Source organism: Diceros bicornis, chromosome 6 (assembly GCF_020826845.1).
Source record: "Diceros bicornis minor isolate mBicDic1 chromosome 6, mDicBic1.mat.cur, whole genome shotgun sequence".
In the NCBI taxonomy this organism is placed as follows: domain Eukaryota; kingdom Metazoa; phylum Chordata; class Mammalia; order Perissodactyla; family Rhinocerotidae; genus Diceros; species Diceros bicornis.
Genome location: NC_080745.1, coordinates 29,126,183 through 29,140,644, shown reverse-complemented (window position 1 = coordinate 29,140,644; position 14,462 = coordinate 29,126,183). Strand labels below are relative to the sequence as shown.

At 44.1% G+C, this 14,462-nt stretch overlaps 2 protein-coding genes across 4 annotated transcripts in view; one reads left to right on the top strand and one right to left on the bottom strand.

Moving 5' to 3' along the window:
- Nucleotides 1-5,490, bottom strand: part of POLR3A (RNA polymerase III subunit A) — a 47,607-nt gene extending 42,117 nt beyond the window's left edge. Inside the window, exons 1-5 of the mRNA XM_058543106.1 lie at nt 5,309-5,490; nt 2,653-2,788; nt 2,242-2,379; nt 1,607-1,778; nt 1,189-1,343 (exon numbers count right to left, since the gene is read on the bottom strand). Of these exons, the coding sequence (XP_058399089.1) occupies nt 1,189-1,343; nt 1,607-1,778; nt 2,242-2,379; nt 2,653-2,788; nt 5,309-5,352 (645 nt within the window). The 5' untranslated portion in view covers nt 5,353-5,490. The remainder of the gene's footprint in view (nt 1-1,188; nt 1,344-1,606; nt 1,779-2,241; nt 2,380-2,652; nt 2,789-5,308) is intronic.
- Nucleotides 5,491-8,151: 2,661 nt separating this feature from the next.
- Nucleotides 8,152-14,280, top strand: RPS24 (ribosomal protein S24). 3 transcript variants are annotated; one of them, XR_009220441.1, is made up of 5 exons: nt 8,152-8,236; nt 9,721-9,786; nt 9,878-11,267; nt 11,887-13,805; nt 14,194-14,280. XR_009220441.1 is itself a non-coding variant. In XM_058543105.1 (5 exons), exons 1-5 carry the CDS (start codon nt 8,550-8,552, stop codon nt 14,200-14,202), a joined length of 411 nt encoding a protein of 136 aa, XP_058399088.1. In that variant the 5' UTR covers nt 8,535-8,549; the 3' UTR covers nt 14,203-14,280. The 3 variants fall into 3 exon arrangements, 1 of the variants encoding a protein (XP_058399088.1); XR_009220440.1 differs by lacking the exon at nt 8,152-8,236 and adding an exon at nt 8,535-8,564; XM_058543105.1 differs by lacking the exons at nt 8,152-8,236; nt 11,887-13,805 and adding an exon at nt 8,535-8,564 and having other exon boundaries at nt 9,878-10,087; nt 11,157-11,267.
- Nucleotides 14,281-14,462: the final 182 nt, after the last annotated feature.

Below are 14,462 nucleotides of genomic sequence, written 5' to 3'. Positions count from 1 at the left end.
TGGGACTATTTCCCCCCAGCCCAGGGCCTGCCTTTTCACTTTAGTGTCTTCTGATGAGCAGTCAGGCTCTTCTAAAATTTCCTCATTTATTCACCACGTCCCTTCCCTACTCAAAACCTTCCATGGCTCCACACCCTCAGAGCAGGATGCCCTCTACAAAGGAGCCTCAGTTGTTTGTCTTTTCTATAGCATAGTCTTGCACTCCACTCGTGCTGGCTAGGATTTCTGCTCCATCACTCACTGTCATCTTGGGCAATGCTGCCTCACGGGGCTGTTGTGAGGATTAAATATGAGGTAACCCACGCAAAGAACATGGAACAGTGCCTACACGGTAACAGCAGTCACCAAAGGCAAGGTGCTTTTATTAGCGCTCTCTCTGGTCTTTCAAACATAGCCTCAGAATGAGCCTAGACACTGCTACCTGGACAGGCCAAGCTCACTGCTCTTGCCTCTTTAAACCCTACTCAAGATTAAGGACCAGATCAAACTACACCTTTCTTCATAGTCTTTCCTAACCAAATCCAAGTGACACCTTCCCCCTGATTTCCCACTGAACTTACTGTCTTTGCCTTTTGTGTGAGTTAGCACTCCGCCCTGTGATATTAGTTATCTTTTCACAGATTCATGGCTATTGACACACCTAAACTGTAGGATCCTTGGGAGCCGACTCTCTCGCAGCCTGAGGCTCCCCCACAGGTCTGACAGAGTTTGGTACTCAGTAGCCACTCAACTAATTTGTTAGTTTCATATACTTATTCATTCTAGACAGTACTATATGAATTAATACTAATCAAAATCAGAGCAAGGCAAAATAAGACACTTCCTAAAATTCAATTGGTTAAGTTTGTGCCAACTAAAGTAATGGCCACCTGCAATTTCTTATAGCCCATTATCCATGTGAGAAACAAGATCTCTCAGTTTATGCTCTATACAGCTATAATTTTACAATCTTTTACAATAAAAACATAACACGTTATCTATACAATTAAAAATGTTAGTTACAAGGCCAGTCCACATTAAACTTAATGCTAGACGAACATGTGTCACAAGAAGTATTCCCGGAGATCTAAATTAACTGGACTACTCATTTTGGAAGGAGGTGTGTATATCAGAGTGGGGAGGGAGAGAATGTGTGTGTGGGAGACAGAGGTGGAGGGGGAGGTAGGAAGATGCTTCTCTCAGGCTCACCTGTGCCCTTCCCAGCAGGGGCTCCACTTCTTTGTTATGCTCAATGGCAGTTTCAAAAGACTGAAGGAAATTTGATACAATAGGATCCACCACTTTCTTGTTGGTCTTGTATTTCTCATGAATTATCTTCAGCAATCCGCATTTCTTTACAGTACCTATAAGAATTATTTTATTTACCAAGGTTAGAAAAATTAGGTTCTTGGTTAGGCTGGCCTGAGGTTGCAGTGTGGTTAATGAAATTACTGAAACTGCTCCAGCAACGAAAGAAAGAGAGGGGCATTTCCTAATAGTACATCAAGTGGTAGGCTCTAAAGCCTCATTTGCAAGAAAAAAGCTGACTTAGAAAAACACTGCATAAAACTAATAACCGACACAGGAGAGAGTGAGTATCAGGACGCTTTCTATGCATTCCGCTCACCATTAAAAGCACCACAGTGATGGCAGACGTTTTTCTTTCGGCACTTATCAGAGATTTTCTTCTTCAGTCCTCGCTTCTGAAGGTAGGTCAGGCCGGGCCTCTTTAGATAATCCAGAAACTGCTTCTTCTCCTCCTGGGACAGCATGATGTGGCAGCAGGTTTTGCAGATCATCTTTTAAAAATTAAACAAAACAAATAAAAGGATAAGAGAGGAAAAAAGTCTTTTCTTCTTAAAATGCCACTCCTATCTCTTGCCCAGGACACTTAACTGAGTGACCACATGCACAGGTCTACACGAAGATATGCAGAGAGGCAGCCCATGTTCACCAGAATGCTAGCTGTAGTCACAGCCAATTGGCTATGGATTTTTGTTAACTTTTATCTATTTTTCTTTGTGTTCTGTATTGCTTGAATTATTATTTTTTTACAAGGTAGATCTACCACCTACTCAAGAAAAATCAAGGAATAAAGAATCCTAAGCAATTTAATTTACTGCAAGATGAATTATTATGTGTCTAGTATAAAAATTTTCCCTAGATGTATCCTCCATCATTCACAATTCCTAAGTCCACTCCAATGCCCCTGATCAATAACTCCCAAGTTTACGCCTTGGAAGTCAACACATATGCACTTACCTGTAAGATGCCGATAACTGCTCTGAAGTACCCCACATGGAAACACGGCAATTCCAAGTCAATGTAGCCATAGTGGCCCAGACAGTCAGCCAAGTTTTTCCCACAGGTTTCACAAGGACGGTCCTTCTCACTAGTACCCTTTGGATAAAAGCATACCCAATAGTCAATGGAGACACTGGACAGGAAAGTGGGACCAGTCCTCCCAGGTGGCCAGGTGACTAAGTCAGAATCATCTGTAAGCTGCAGTGTACTCACATCCAGCTGACTGACGGCTGGAGTCCCTAACTCGGTCTGAGCTGTGCAGGGGAAATAGGGGAGGTGCAGAGAAGCCCTCGCTTCTTCCAATCCAGTAAGGCACCAGTTTCATCAACAAGTCAAAACACGAGAACCAGGAAGGGGCAGGGGTCTTACCATCCTGTGGTCAAGCACCCCATATAGCAAGGGGGCGTGGTTGTTGTCCTGGCTGTACAGGTTCTTACTCACAACCTGGATGTGTGCCTGCTGGCGCATCTCCTCGGGTGACTTCATTCCAAAACAGATGTGGCTTCTGGAATGGAAAAGGGAGCAATGATGTCAAAACCACTTACCAGAAATGACGATTACACACGTGATCCACCATAACCAACCTTGTCCTTCCAACTCTCTACAGGTTCTGCTCTACCAGGATTAAATACATCCAAGCCTCTCTCATTTTCCTTGATAAACATCCCTCCATTCTGCTACAACACAGGTTCCACTCTCATTATCAAATGAACGGTGCTCACCAAGGCCACCGAGTCTACCTGCTTGCTGCTAACTCCAGCAAGAACTTGCTCATTTTACCTCTGCAGCGTGGGCAGTTACCCAACCCTTACCTTGAAATACTTTCTTCTCTTGGCTTTGTTGGCACCATATACTGAGTTTTCTTCCCCTCTCTGGCTGCTCCTTAAGTTTCTTTTATGGTCTCTTTTTCTACTGCTATCCCTTAAGTATTGATGTCTCTCCCTACCTAGGGTTACAACTCCCAGCCTCTTTTCTTTTCATTCTACACATTCCTCCTGATTGACTGTGTCACTCATTGACGTTGATATGTTGATATCTGCCTAATCTCTCTCCGCAGGCCAGCTACTACTCAAGTGGAGACCGTAGAGACACCTCCTTCTGGACAGCTACACTTGGATATCCCACAAGCACCTCAAACTTGACACATCTAAAACAGAACTCAATACTTTCTCTCCCAAATCTGTCCCTTCATTCATTCTTCCAACAAATTGAGGGTTTCCTATTGTCACTACCATTCTGAGGGGCTGACGACACAGGTTATATAAGACAGACAATAAACAAATAGATAACACAAAAATGAGTAGATGCAGAGAATGAAAATGATGTGAAGTGGTAGAAAGAGTCTGAGAAGACAACTACATGTTATGTGGTCAGAAAATCTCTCTGTATAACTGACCTTTAAGCTGAATTCTGAATAAGAGGGAGCCAGCCATAGGATGATCAGGAGGAGGTCAAGCATTTGATGTAGAATAACTAGGAAAGGGTCCTAGGAGTGGCGCAAGCTTGGCATTTTTAAGGAACAAAATGAAACCAGTATACTAGAGCACAGAAAGCTAACGATACTAGATGAAGTCAGTGAGATGTGCAGGGGTCAGGCCATGTAGGGCTTGGGAATTTTGGTAGGGAATGTAAATGTTAGTGCAACGGAAAGCTGCTAGAGAATTTTCAGTTGAAGTGACAAGGAGCTAATTTGCATCTTAACAGAATCCCTTGGGCGCTCTGTGAGAAGAGATTACATCTGAATGTGGGCAGAGTGGGTGTGAAGGACCAGGGTGGATATGGAGAAACCACCTGGAGGATTCATCCAGGTAAAATACATAGTCCCCATTCCAAGGAACAGCAAACATCCACACAGCTGCTCAAGCAAGACAGTCTGTGTCAATCTCATTTCTCCTTTACGGCCACCCTACGAATCCTGTCAATTTTATACCCTAAACTCCTCTGAAAACCACTCTCTCCGAAGACTCTACCACTTGAGTGCAGGCCATCATCACCCCCTGCCTGGAACCCTGCAGTGGACTCCAACGTCTCCCTTTTATTCTGTCCCCCAAGAATCAAAAGAGATCTTCCACAAGGAGAACTTTTATTAAGACACTCCTCTGCTTAAAACCCTTCAAAGGTTCCTCACTGACCGCAAGATGACTCTGGAACACAAATTTCCTGCTTCTCTCCCACTACTCACCCTCTCTCCCTCCAGTATGCTCCTTGAGGAAGGCTGTTTGGTCTGCTTTGTTCTGCTTGAAACCCTTTCCCATTTGGTGCTCTCAGAACCCCCTATGCCTACCCTTGTCCTTGCACTTGTCATACCCAACGTTGACTTGTCTACCTTCTCCAACCAGACAAGGCAGTAAAGGCCTTATTATGTCGTCTCTCTAACGCCTATCACTGGGCCTACTACACAGCACCTTCCTCAGTAAGCGTCTGCTGCAAGAACAACCGATTCATTTTTCTACTGGAAGCTCTAAGAAGAGGACATGGCTTAATAAATAAGCTCTGAAGGAAAAGACCCAGAATAGCAGCATCATTTCTGAGACTGCTATCCATCTGCCTGGGGCACAGCTTTCTAGCTGGCAACCTCATCCTTTTGGTCAGCAAATACTGCCTCTGTGTCATGTGCTTTGCAGCAAAACCAGAATTAGATACAATCCCCGCCCTAAACCGCTCCCCACGCAGCACTGGAGAAAGATTCGCTGAATGAAAAGTGCCATCTTTTGAGCTCGGGAGAACTCGAACTTCGGCCCATGGTGCCCGCATCGCCAAGACTCACGCCGCGTTCCGCCTTCTCCGCCCAAACCCAGGGACCACCCCCGGTCTGCAGGCCCCCAGACGCTGAAATGCCCTCTGTCTGGTCAACATTCTTTGACCTACCCTGATGCTTTTGAGTTTTGGCCACCCCGTCCGCTGATTTCTGGTCCTCCCCTTCCAAATGACCCCCACCTCTGACCCTTCCAGACCCGGGACCCCTGACCTTGGACCCATCTCCCCCTCATTTCTCCGCCCTTTGGCCATTCTTGCTCCATCTTACATTTTCTTAGCCACATCCGTCTCCCGGAACTGCTCCTTCACCATGGTGACGGCTACCGGGGCACCTGCCTCCAGACTCGGGGAGCTGGATTAGAGAGACGACGCTCTTCACACCTCCTAGGGGTGCTTCTAGACTAGTTGCTAACGCATCCGCGGCGTCCTCTCGGCCACCGTCGAGATCCCCCACGTGGCCCCTTCCTCTTCCGCTGCTCGCGTGTGTCTGTCAAGAGAGGCTTCGGGCACGCCGCTTTGTGCCTTTTCCCTACACCGCCACCTGGCGGCACCTCCTTGAAACTGCACCGAGGCCTCCCATGTATTTTCAAAATCCCAGTTCCCCGTCCATTTCTCTATGTCATCTGATACTGAGAAATTGCAACCTCTTGCCTCAGGACTTTTAGACAATGTCTTGACATGAGTACAGCCATGTTTGGCCGCTCCATTGACCTACAGCCACCAGCACAAAAAGAAATACAAAGCTGCTTTCTGTGTGGTGGGAACTGGCCTTTTCCCGGGAACTGGCCTTTCTCCCACGGAGAGAGTTGCAAGTTGTAACATTTCAAGGCTCTTGGAGCGTCGTAGCACGGGATGGACTGGCCATCTGTGCCAGGCTGGGACGATAACCAAAGAGAACAATGCACGTACACAACTACTGGGCTGGGATGTTAGCCAGGGGGCTCAGTGCACGTACGCCACTGATAACCATTTTGTGCATGGAAACACTAAATGCTTGCTCTGCAAACTCTGTAATTGCTTACTCTGAAAATTACTGATGGTATAAAAACTGCTGGAAACTGAGCCCTAGTGAGAGTTCCACCTGTGGAAGGGACACCTTGCCCAGGACGTGTGATCCTTGCCTAGCCGCGTTGATTGACAGGGCTCTCCCGGCAGTGGGGCGTGGATGTTGTAAGTAATTGATTTGATATGAAGTAATTGATTTGATATGAAGTAATTGATTTGATGTGTTCTCTTTTCCGTCAACCTGGTGTTTCTCTTTCTGGTTGATTTGTGTCATTTCTCTTCAGCCAATGTGGGTGTTTTCCCTTTCCAGTCGGGCTGATGTTTTTTCCCTCTTAATATTTGACCTATTTGGATCTGTTTGCAGACTATCACCTTTACTATCCTCTATATAATAAAATATACCTTCAGTCCATTTGTTTGGAGTGGAAAGTGTCTTTTACGTCTCCGATCGAATCCCCGAACCTCTCATAACAGACAACCAGAGAGCCAAAAATTGCATAAAATGGAAAATCGTTATTATCAACATCAATACCATGTTAATTAAGGGCCTCTAATTATTTAAGGAAAGGTGGAGGCTAAAGTGAACCTGCCCAAGGAACAGAGGGCACAATCTCGACCACCAAAAAAGGAAATTAACAGGGCCGAAAACACGGCCGTGCACGCACCGCTAGTTCATAAAGTTACCTTGGCAAAAAAAAAAGAATTAAACTTATATTTTTGATTACAAAAACAGAAGCCGAAAATCTGTCAGTTTAGAGTAAGAAGTGAGCCGTGGTGAGCTAGGGAAACAATGGGCGAACAGGAAGTGAAGATCATTCTGTGTATTGAGGAAATAAACGGCTTGCCTACAGTCTGTAACAACATTTGGGAGGTGATCCTAATGTGACATGTTTGTGCGTGAGACTAGCAAGGAAACCACACCACCGCGGGACTCAGCGCTATAGAACCTGAAACTTGCTTCTTTACTGTTTGTGAGAAACTCTCAACAGAACCCAATAAAATGGTTCGAATTTTAAGAAGGGACGTTATCTTATTTTCAGACTCCAAGGAGTCTCACTAGCAAAACACAAATGTCACAGACAAAAGCAAAGTAAATCAGATTTTACTAACCTATGTCAGCAGTTAACCACTTGATATATCTTTGGAGTGATGTTAACAATACTATACCAGCAAGATTTGATGAGACTCTTATCATCTAGAAGTTAAGAACAAAGTGTCTCCATGGGAGTCTAGGTACCACCACTTAAAAGTTGTGTGACCTTGGGAAAGTTACTTAACCTCACTGTGTCTTAGTTTCCCCATCTTTAAAAGGGGTAAGTTTCTTAGAGTTGGTGGAAGGTTAATGGCAAAAGGAAGATAAAAGTAACCAGAATTTAACAGGTACACAGCAATCAATCAATGAATATTAACTATTCTTACTATTCTGAAGAATATAGGAAGGCTGCCTTCAAAGCCTGCATCCTGGTCTCCAGGTCCACACTAATCTCTGGGAATTTCTTCCCTAAATTCTGAACATGGACACTTAGCGTTCTTTCTCTTCACAGGTACGTTTCACTTTAAACAATTAAATTTTCTGGATCAAGCAAATACTTATCAAAAGCACATTTTTTGGAAGGATTAAGATTTTCAGAAGACGACAATTAAAGAGTTTTTTTAAAATTTTTAATCAGAAAATCACCAGAATCTCAGAAAAATGATACTTAGCAATACATTTAAACAGTGAGTGTTGCACATTTGAAATAACTTGAAATAACAAAGGGTTTCTCCGGTTTCCCCAACTGTAAAGTGAGGAGCTAGTCCAGAGGATCTCCTAAAATGCCTTTGAGCTTTACCAACCTCTAACTCGGATGGAGGTAATTTAAACTGTAAATTCGGCTTACCAGAATTTAAAGTACGGACAATTCAGTATAATAAATTGAGCTGAAACTGAACGCTTGCTTGCATAAACCTAGCCGTCAGAGCCGTGTGACCTCCGATTGGCCAGTCTAGAATCCTGGGAGTGTGTGGCCAAGGATCGATGAGGCGGGGCCGTAGGCACTTTCAATCAGGCATTGGCGCGGTCGGCCGCTCGTCGGAACCACGCCCCCACGCTGGCGTCGCCCGGGGTCCTTCCGTGCGCGTTGATATGATTGGCCGGCAGAAAGGGACCCTCTTTTCCTCCCCGGCTGCTTGAGGATCCACCGCAATCATGGTGAGTCTCCTCGGTCTGGTGCGGTTATCCGCCGCATATCCGAGCCATCCTTTGTCCCCTGGTCCCCCCGTCTGTGCCACGGCCGCCCGAAACCTGGTTGGTCTTCCTTGGCTGTATCTGACGGAGGCCCGCTGTCGAGCGCCTCGGAACCGCCTGCGGGGAGTCCGGACCCACTGGGCTTCCGAGTACAGGGCCTGGGGACTGCGGGAGTGGCTGCTGCGTTGGTCGGCCTTGAGGAGCACCGTGGACTGGATGGGGTGGGGTGAGACGCGTCGTTCCTGCATCCCAGTGTGGGCCAGGCCGTTGGCAAGTGATGGCCACTCGGGAGGTGAAGAGGGTGCCGGCGGCGCCCCGGCGAGTTGCGGCGAGTGAGCCGGTTCCCGCGTGTGAGCTAAGGTGTTTCCAGCCGGATGGGTTCTCTCGTTTCTCACTGGGGAAACAGACCCTGGAAAGAGAAGCCACTAGAAGGCCTGCCCTAAGGCACGATTAGTTAGCTCCGTTATTCTAAGGGGTCGTCCGTTTTTAACTGCATCTGCACGCCATGGTCGCCCTTACCTTTTATTCTCAAGAACTGAGTACTGGCGAAGTGGACCTAGTTTGGCGTGGTTTTTCAGACAAGCTGAAATCTAGTAGTCATTGGCTGCCGTGAAAGCCTCCTCTTCTCCCTTTTTTTAGTAAAATTTTCCGTTTTAGTGATTGTAAACATGCTGAGTGCCCCCGTTCTTTGCTAGTTACTATGTAGAAGAGAGTTTTCGGGTCATTCAGAAGGGAATACGGTTCTCTGTGGGCTGTCGAGTTTGGTCAAGACGAGTGTGCAGCGTTTGTGTCCAATCTGTGCAGGATGCTGTAAACACGGTCCTGCGACTAGAACGTTTCTCTGAGTCTCAGTTTTACTCCAGAAAAGTGGTTCTTACCTGGGGAGAGTTATTGTCCTTAAGGGGACAGTCTGCAAAGTCTGCAGACCTCTGTGGTCACGACTGGGAAGTGGGGACCTGCATCTACTAATTAGAGGCCAAGGTTGCTGCTACACATCCTAAAATGCAGGAGACAGAGGCCACAACAAAGGATTAGCCAGACCAAAATACTGTTCTGAGATTGAGAAACCCTGCTCCAGGGTGATTCCCATAACAAGGTGAAGTAAAACTTAACAGATTTCACACAAAGCTTCGAGTGCATTTTCTCGGTACTGAGTTCGTGTGTGAATGTGACCTGTGAGTTAGCACTGTGCTAAGTGGTTTGGGAGGAGATGGGAAATGGTGCCTTTTTTCTTTAAAGCTTTCCTGCCACTAGTCCATGTGGCTCTTGAACATGTGAAATCTTGCTCGTGCTGCTGAAGAATTGCATTTTAAGTGTAATTTAATTTTTATTTTCTACATACGGCTAATGGCTACTGATTTGGACAGTGCAGTTCTACGTTTTGGAACATCACAGCAAGGTCAAGAAAAGTTCAGATATTTTTATTAACTAGTGTGTGATGTTTTCAGAACGACACAGTAACTATCCGGACCAGGAAGTTCATGACCAACCGACTACTTCAGCGGAAACAAATGGTAAGGAAGGGCACGTCAAAGTTTGGTTAGTTCTTCACTTTTAAAGATGTATTTAGTTATAATAAACACTAAACTTGATATTTCTTTTTAGGTTATCGATGTTCTTCACCCTGGGAAGGCAACAGTACCTAAGACAGAAATTCGGGAAAAACTAGCCAAAATGTACAAGACCACACCAGATGTCATCTTTGTATTTGGATTCAGAACCCATTTTGGTGGTGGGAAGACAACTGGCTTTGGCATGATTTATGATTCCTTGGATTATGCAAAGAAAAATGAACCCAAACACAGACTTGCAAGAGTAGGTCTCCTCATTTGTTTTACAGTTGCTGAAGACATTTTTTCAGTGATGTGATGTTGTGGGTGCAGTGGAAGGAGCAAGAGCAAGCAGTCTAGGGAGGGGTGACATAAGCACCTGAAGAACTCTTAAGGGGTTGAGAGAAAAGGTTCTTTGATAAATGCGCAGAGTACGGGGGTTCAGAAGTGGGATCTGCAGTATTTGAGGACGTGGCGTTTGAGCTGTGTCTGGAAAGGCAGGTAAAGTAGTGCTCGTGGAGAGAGCAGTTGGAAGTAGGGGGATGAGTTTGGAAAGCTAAGTTGATACCACATTAAGTGAGATCCTTATTACCAAATGTCTGAGGTTGGACTAAACTCTCCTAGGTAGCCAGGAACCGTGAAAGGTTTTTGATATTTCCTGAGTGCCAAGCACTACAGAGCAAACTGCAGTGGACTGGGGAAGCTCCCTAGCTTACATTTTAAATAGAAAACTAGCAAGTGGGTTGTTTCTTTGAAATATTTCTTGTATCTGTTATTTTTTTAGCCCTTTTCCCTCCTTGCTGTTAGGTAACTCTTCCTATAGAATAGCTGTGAGGGAACTCACGGTGATGTGGTAGATAGATGCTGCACTCTTTTTAGTTGGGCAGTGTGGGAGGCCTTCCTAAGGAGGTGACATTGGAAAAAAACTGAGATGTAAAGATTTGGAAGCAGTCTTCATTGGGGGTGGGTAGAGCGCTTGGTAAAGGCTCCTCGGTCAGCTGAGAGTAGTAAATATGGAGTTGAAATGGAAGAGATCCTGAAGGGAAACCAAAATGTGGGCAGCTAGCTTGCTGTAGGCTCAAGGCTGAACAATAACAGCTCCCTCCATGCAGGGAACATCGAGAGGACATTTGTTTCCTGTGCCATTATTCTGTACATGCTGTCTCATCATTCAATGACCCTTTCTGTTCTGGCACAAACAAGTATTGGTAAATGTACTTGAAGTTTTGGAAGCTGTGTTTTTTGAACTCTCATCTGGTTAATTTCCCTACCAGATTAGTGGGTAATGATGAGTTGATGTTTGCAAATCATCTGTATATGCTCTTCTCTTTCAGCATGGCCTGTATGAGAAGAAAAAGACCTCAAGAAAACAGCGAAAGGAACGCAAGAACAGAATGAAGAAAGTCAGGGGAACTGCGAAGGCCAATGTTGGTGCTGGCAAAAAGGTATAGTTCATCAAGGGAAATACAGAAATGTCAATTGCAGGTCTTTAGTTTCTAAGAAGGATCTAATAACCTTTCTTAATGTTTCTTCTTTTTCCACTTCTTCTGGATTACAGAAGGTAACGTGTTTTGAGAAGCTACGTAATGTAGTATCTTAACATATCAGTAGAGTAGCTTCGCCCACCCCTTAGCTCACAGATTAGCACAGCACGGTGCCGCATTGGTTCAGTGATTCTGGTGGGTGCCTTGCAAGCCCTATCAGGAAAAGTTTTCATTTTTCTGCTAATTGGCATAGACTGTTAAACGGGGAGCAGATCTAGTTCCCTGAAACTTAACTTCTTTAAAATGAACAGCTGGGGTAAGAAGCCATTGAATCAATGTGGCCCGTGTTTCCTTGGCCTGCTGGAGAGGCGGCTCGCATCTCAGTTGCTTTCCTCTCCAGTTAGCCATGGCTTAAGTGATTTTAATGATAAGCAGCTTTTTACCAGCTTTGCTAGCTAATTATAAATAGTTGAATGGAATTAAGGTGTTGGGTTGTTAAATTAACAAATAATCAAGTGTTCTGTGAAATTTTTTTTTTTTTGCTTTTTCCTTCTACTTTCTTGGATTTCTTGTTCATCAGAAATGAAGTGTCTAGCAGGTACTGAGATTGTGAGCACGGTGTGGGGATGCATCACCTTCACTGAGTTTGCTTTGATGCTTTGCATGTTGGCTTTTGGATGAGAGTTTTTATAGTGTGATCTACTATAGTACCACTGCTGTGTTTTAAAGTAGTGTGTTAGCAAAGGAGAAAAACTTTTAATCACGTGTATTTTGGAAATTCAAAAATGCATGTTATGTTGTGAAGTGACCCAGTGGAGGAAGGTGGATACCCTACAAAGTACGTACCTTTTAACTTGCACTTGGGAAATGCTATGTCCCAGAGTTACATACCCAGCAATGGCTTTAGTTAACACAGGGCTTGGGAAGGGTCCTCTCAGGCCATCATGAGCAGTCTTTCCCTTGGGGACCCTGGAGACTGATCAGTTCTCTGGCAGCTCTGGTAATAAACTGGTCCAGGAAATCTGGCAAATCCTCTGTCCTGGGAGCATCCCCTCAAAGCTGCCTTTTACCATCTCCCTTATCTATTTATTACTTTTTTTACTTGATCTCCAGCTTTCCATCTGATGTCTTTTTTTTTTTAATTGAAAAATTTTCAGCATATTTGTATATGCACATTGTGATTAATATGCTTTCCCCATGAGTATTTTGGTCAGAATGGTCTACTACCCATTTTAAACACATTTTTGCACATTTGAGTAGCCTAAATGAGTAACATGGAATGTGGGCTGAGAGTAGGTTGGAGGTAGTAGGGTTTTGAAAACAGTGGTGGTCACTGCCCCTGTGTGCTTACTTTACCCATGACTCCCTGCCAGGCTGGGCAGTAAGCCTGGTATGCCTGCCCAGGACTGTAATCACATTGACTTCCCAGTGCCATGAAGTTAGGTAATGGATGTACTGCCAGAGGAACTGCTTGCTGCTTAGGACAGCTCCCTGTTTGTGAGGCTTATACCTGTGGGCAGAAGTTCAGAGGTTGCAAAAAGAATCAGTCAACATTTGTCGTCTGATCTACATCTTCAGGACGTTTAACACGTTCTTCATTCAGCCTTTGGGTGGTGACATGAGTGGAGGGGTTGCCTTTGGGGACCTGAGCTGGCACTATTTCTGCTTTGAGTTGCATTGGTGCATTTTCAGTACTACAAAAAGCCGGCTGGAAAATGAATGCATACGTGGGCACATGCATTTTTTGGCTGAAAAAAAAAATCAGGCATAGCAATGTTCCTTTTAATTCAGTTTTTGTTCGGGTGTTGGAATTGGTATTTGCTGTTACCTTTTGGGTGCAATAGGATTATTTTAAGTTAAGGAATAAATGGTCTCATGTTTGAAGAGCAATTGAAGCAGTTTTATTTCAGCTAAATTCTGCTTCTTTTTAAATAGTAATTTGCACTATGTGATTTTGTTTGTTGGCGATGGTGGCTTTTAAAGTATTGAACTGAGACAGGTTTTAAAAGACTTGGTTTATCATTTAGAGCTCTCTTATTGTGGTAAAATTAGACTTTAGGCTGGTTTGATTCCCAGATCTGTTGATAGTGCTAGCCTGCCGAGCATGATGTTGCTGGGCAGAGCAGAGGGACCGAGGTTCAGACATGTACTTCATCTGTATGTAGGCAGTGGCAGCTTGCATTGGCACTACGGTTGGCATAATGATCTCTCTCTTTGTTGCGAAGTCATCACACCACCTTGTTTACGTAAGAACCATAGTAATCAGGCAAGGTGTTCTCGAAATTGGGAGGAATAAAGTCAGTGTGTGTGTCTGGGGAGTGCTCTATACAATTGCAAAGGACAAACCAGTCATCTTTAAGGTATCTGATTGCATGCACTTAAATGCAGATTATATTGGAGTTTGAAAAGGAACTATTAATGAAATGTTTCTTTTCCCTCTTCCCTCCTCCTTTCTCCCTTCCCTGCCACTGATTCAGTGAGCTGGAGATTGGACAACAGGTATCATTCAAGCTTTTCATTTAGATCACTAGACTTCTTAGTTTACTGATGTGGTAATTTAAAAGTAGAGCATGCGAAATAGATTTAGAAGTAGATTTACAAATGCTCTTAAGAGTTGTCACCTCTTAAACTAAATGACATGGTTTTGTTTTTAAAGTTGATTAATTTTAACTTATTTTTTGTTTTGTTCCTAACTTGAATGTTTGTTTTATTTCTTGATGCTTACATTGTGTTATGATCACACAAACTTAACATGATTCTAGGTTACTAATATTCGTTCTGCATAAGTGTCATTAATTTTGGAGTTTGTTGAAGACTTTGAACTTACGTTTTTAAAGAGTTTTAAAGGCAGTTCCTAACTAAATTTTTCTTTTTCTTTGATTCACAGAAGGAGTAAAGATTCTGCAGTGACTTTATCTGTGGTGATTGTGGAGATTTTTCATGAGAGGATTAATAAACTAAGAACTTCTATGTGTCTGGTTGTTTGAAATATATTGAAAGTTTACTGGGAGTGTTATAAAATCAGTCTCCTGATTAGCGAATTTAGATTGCTGCCAACGTTCACATGTTCTATCAAACAATCAGTGAAAACTTAGTGTGATGAGGTGGTGTTTGTCCTTCCCTTTAGTCTCACAGAGATGTCAGGTGGAGAGTATT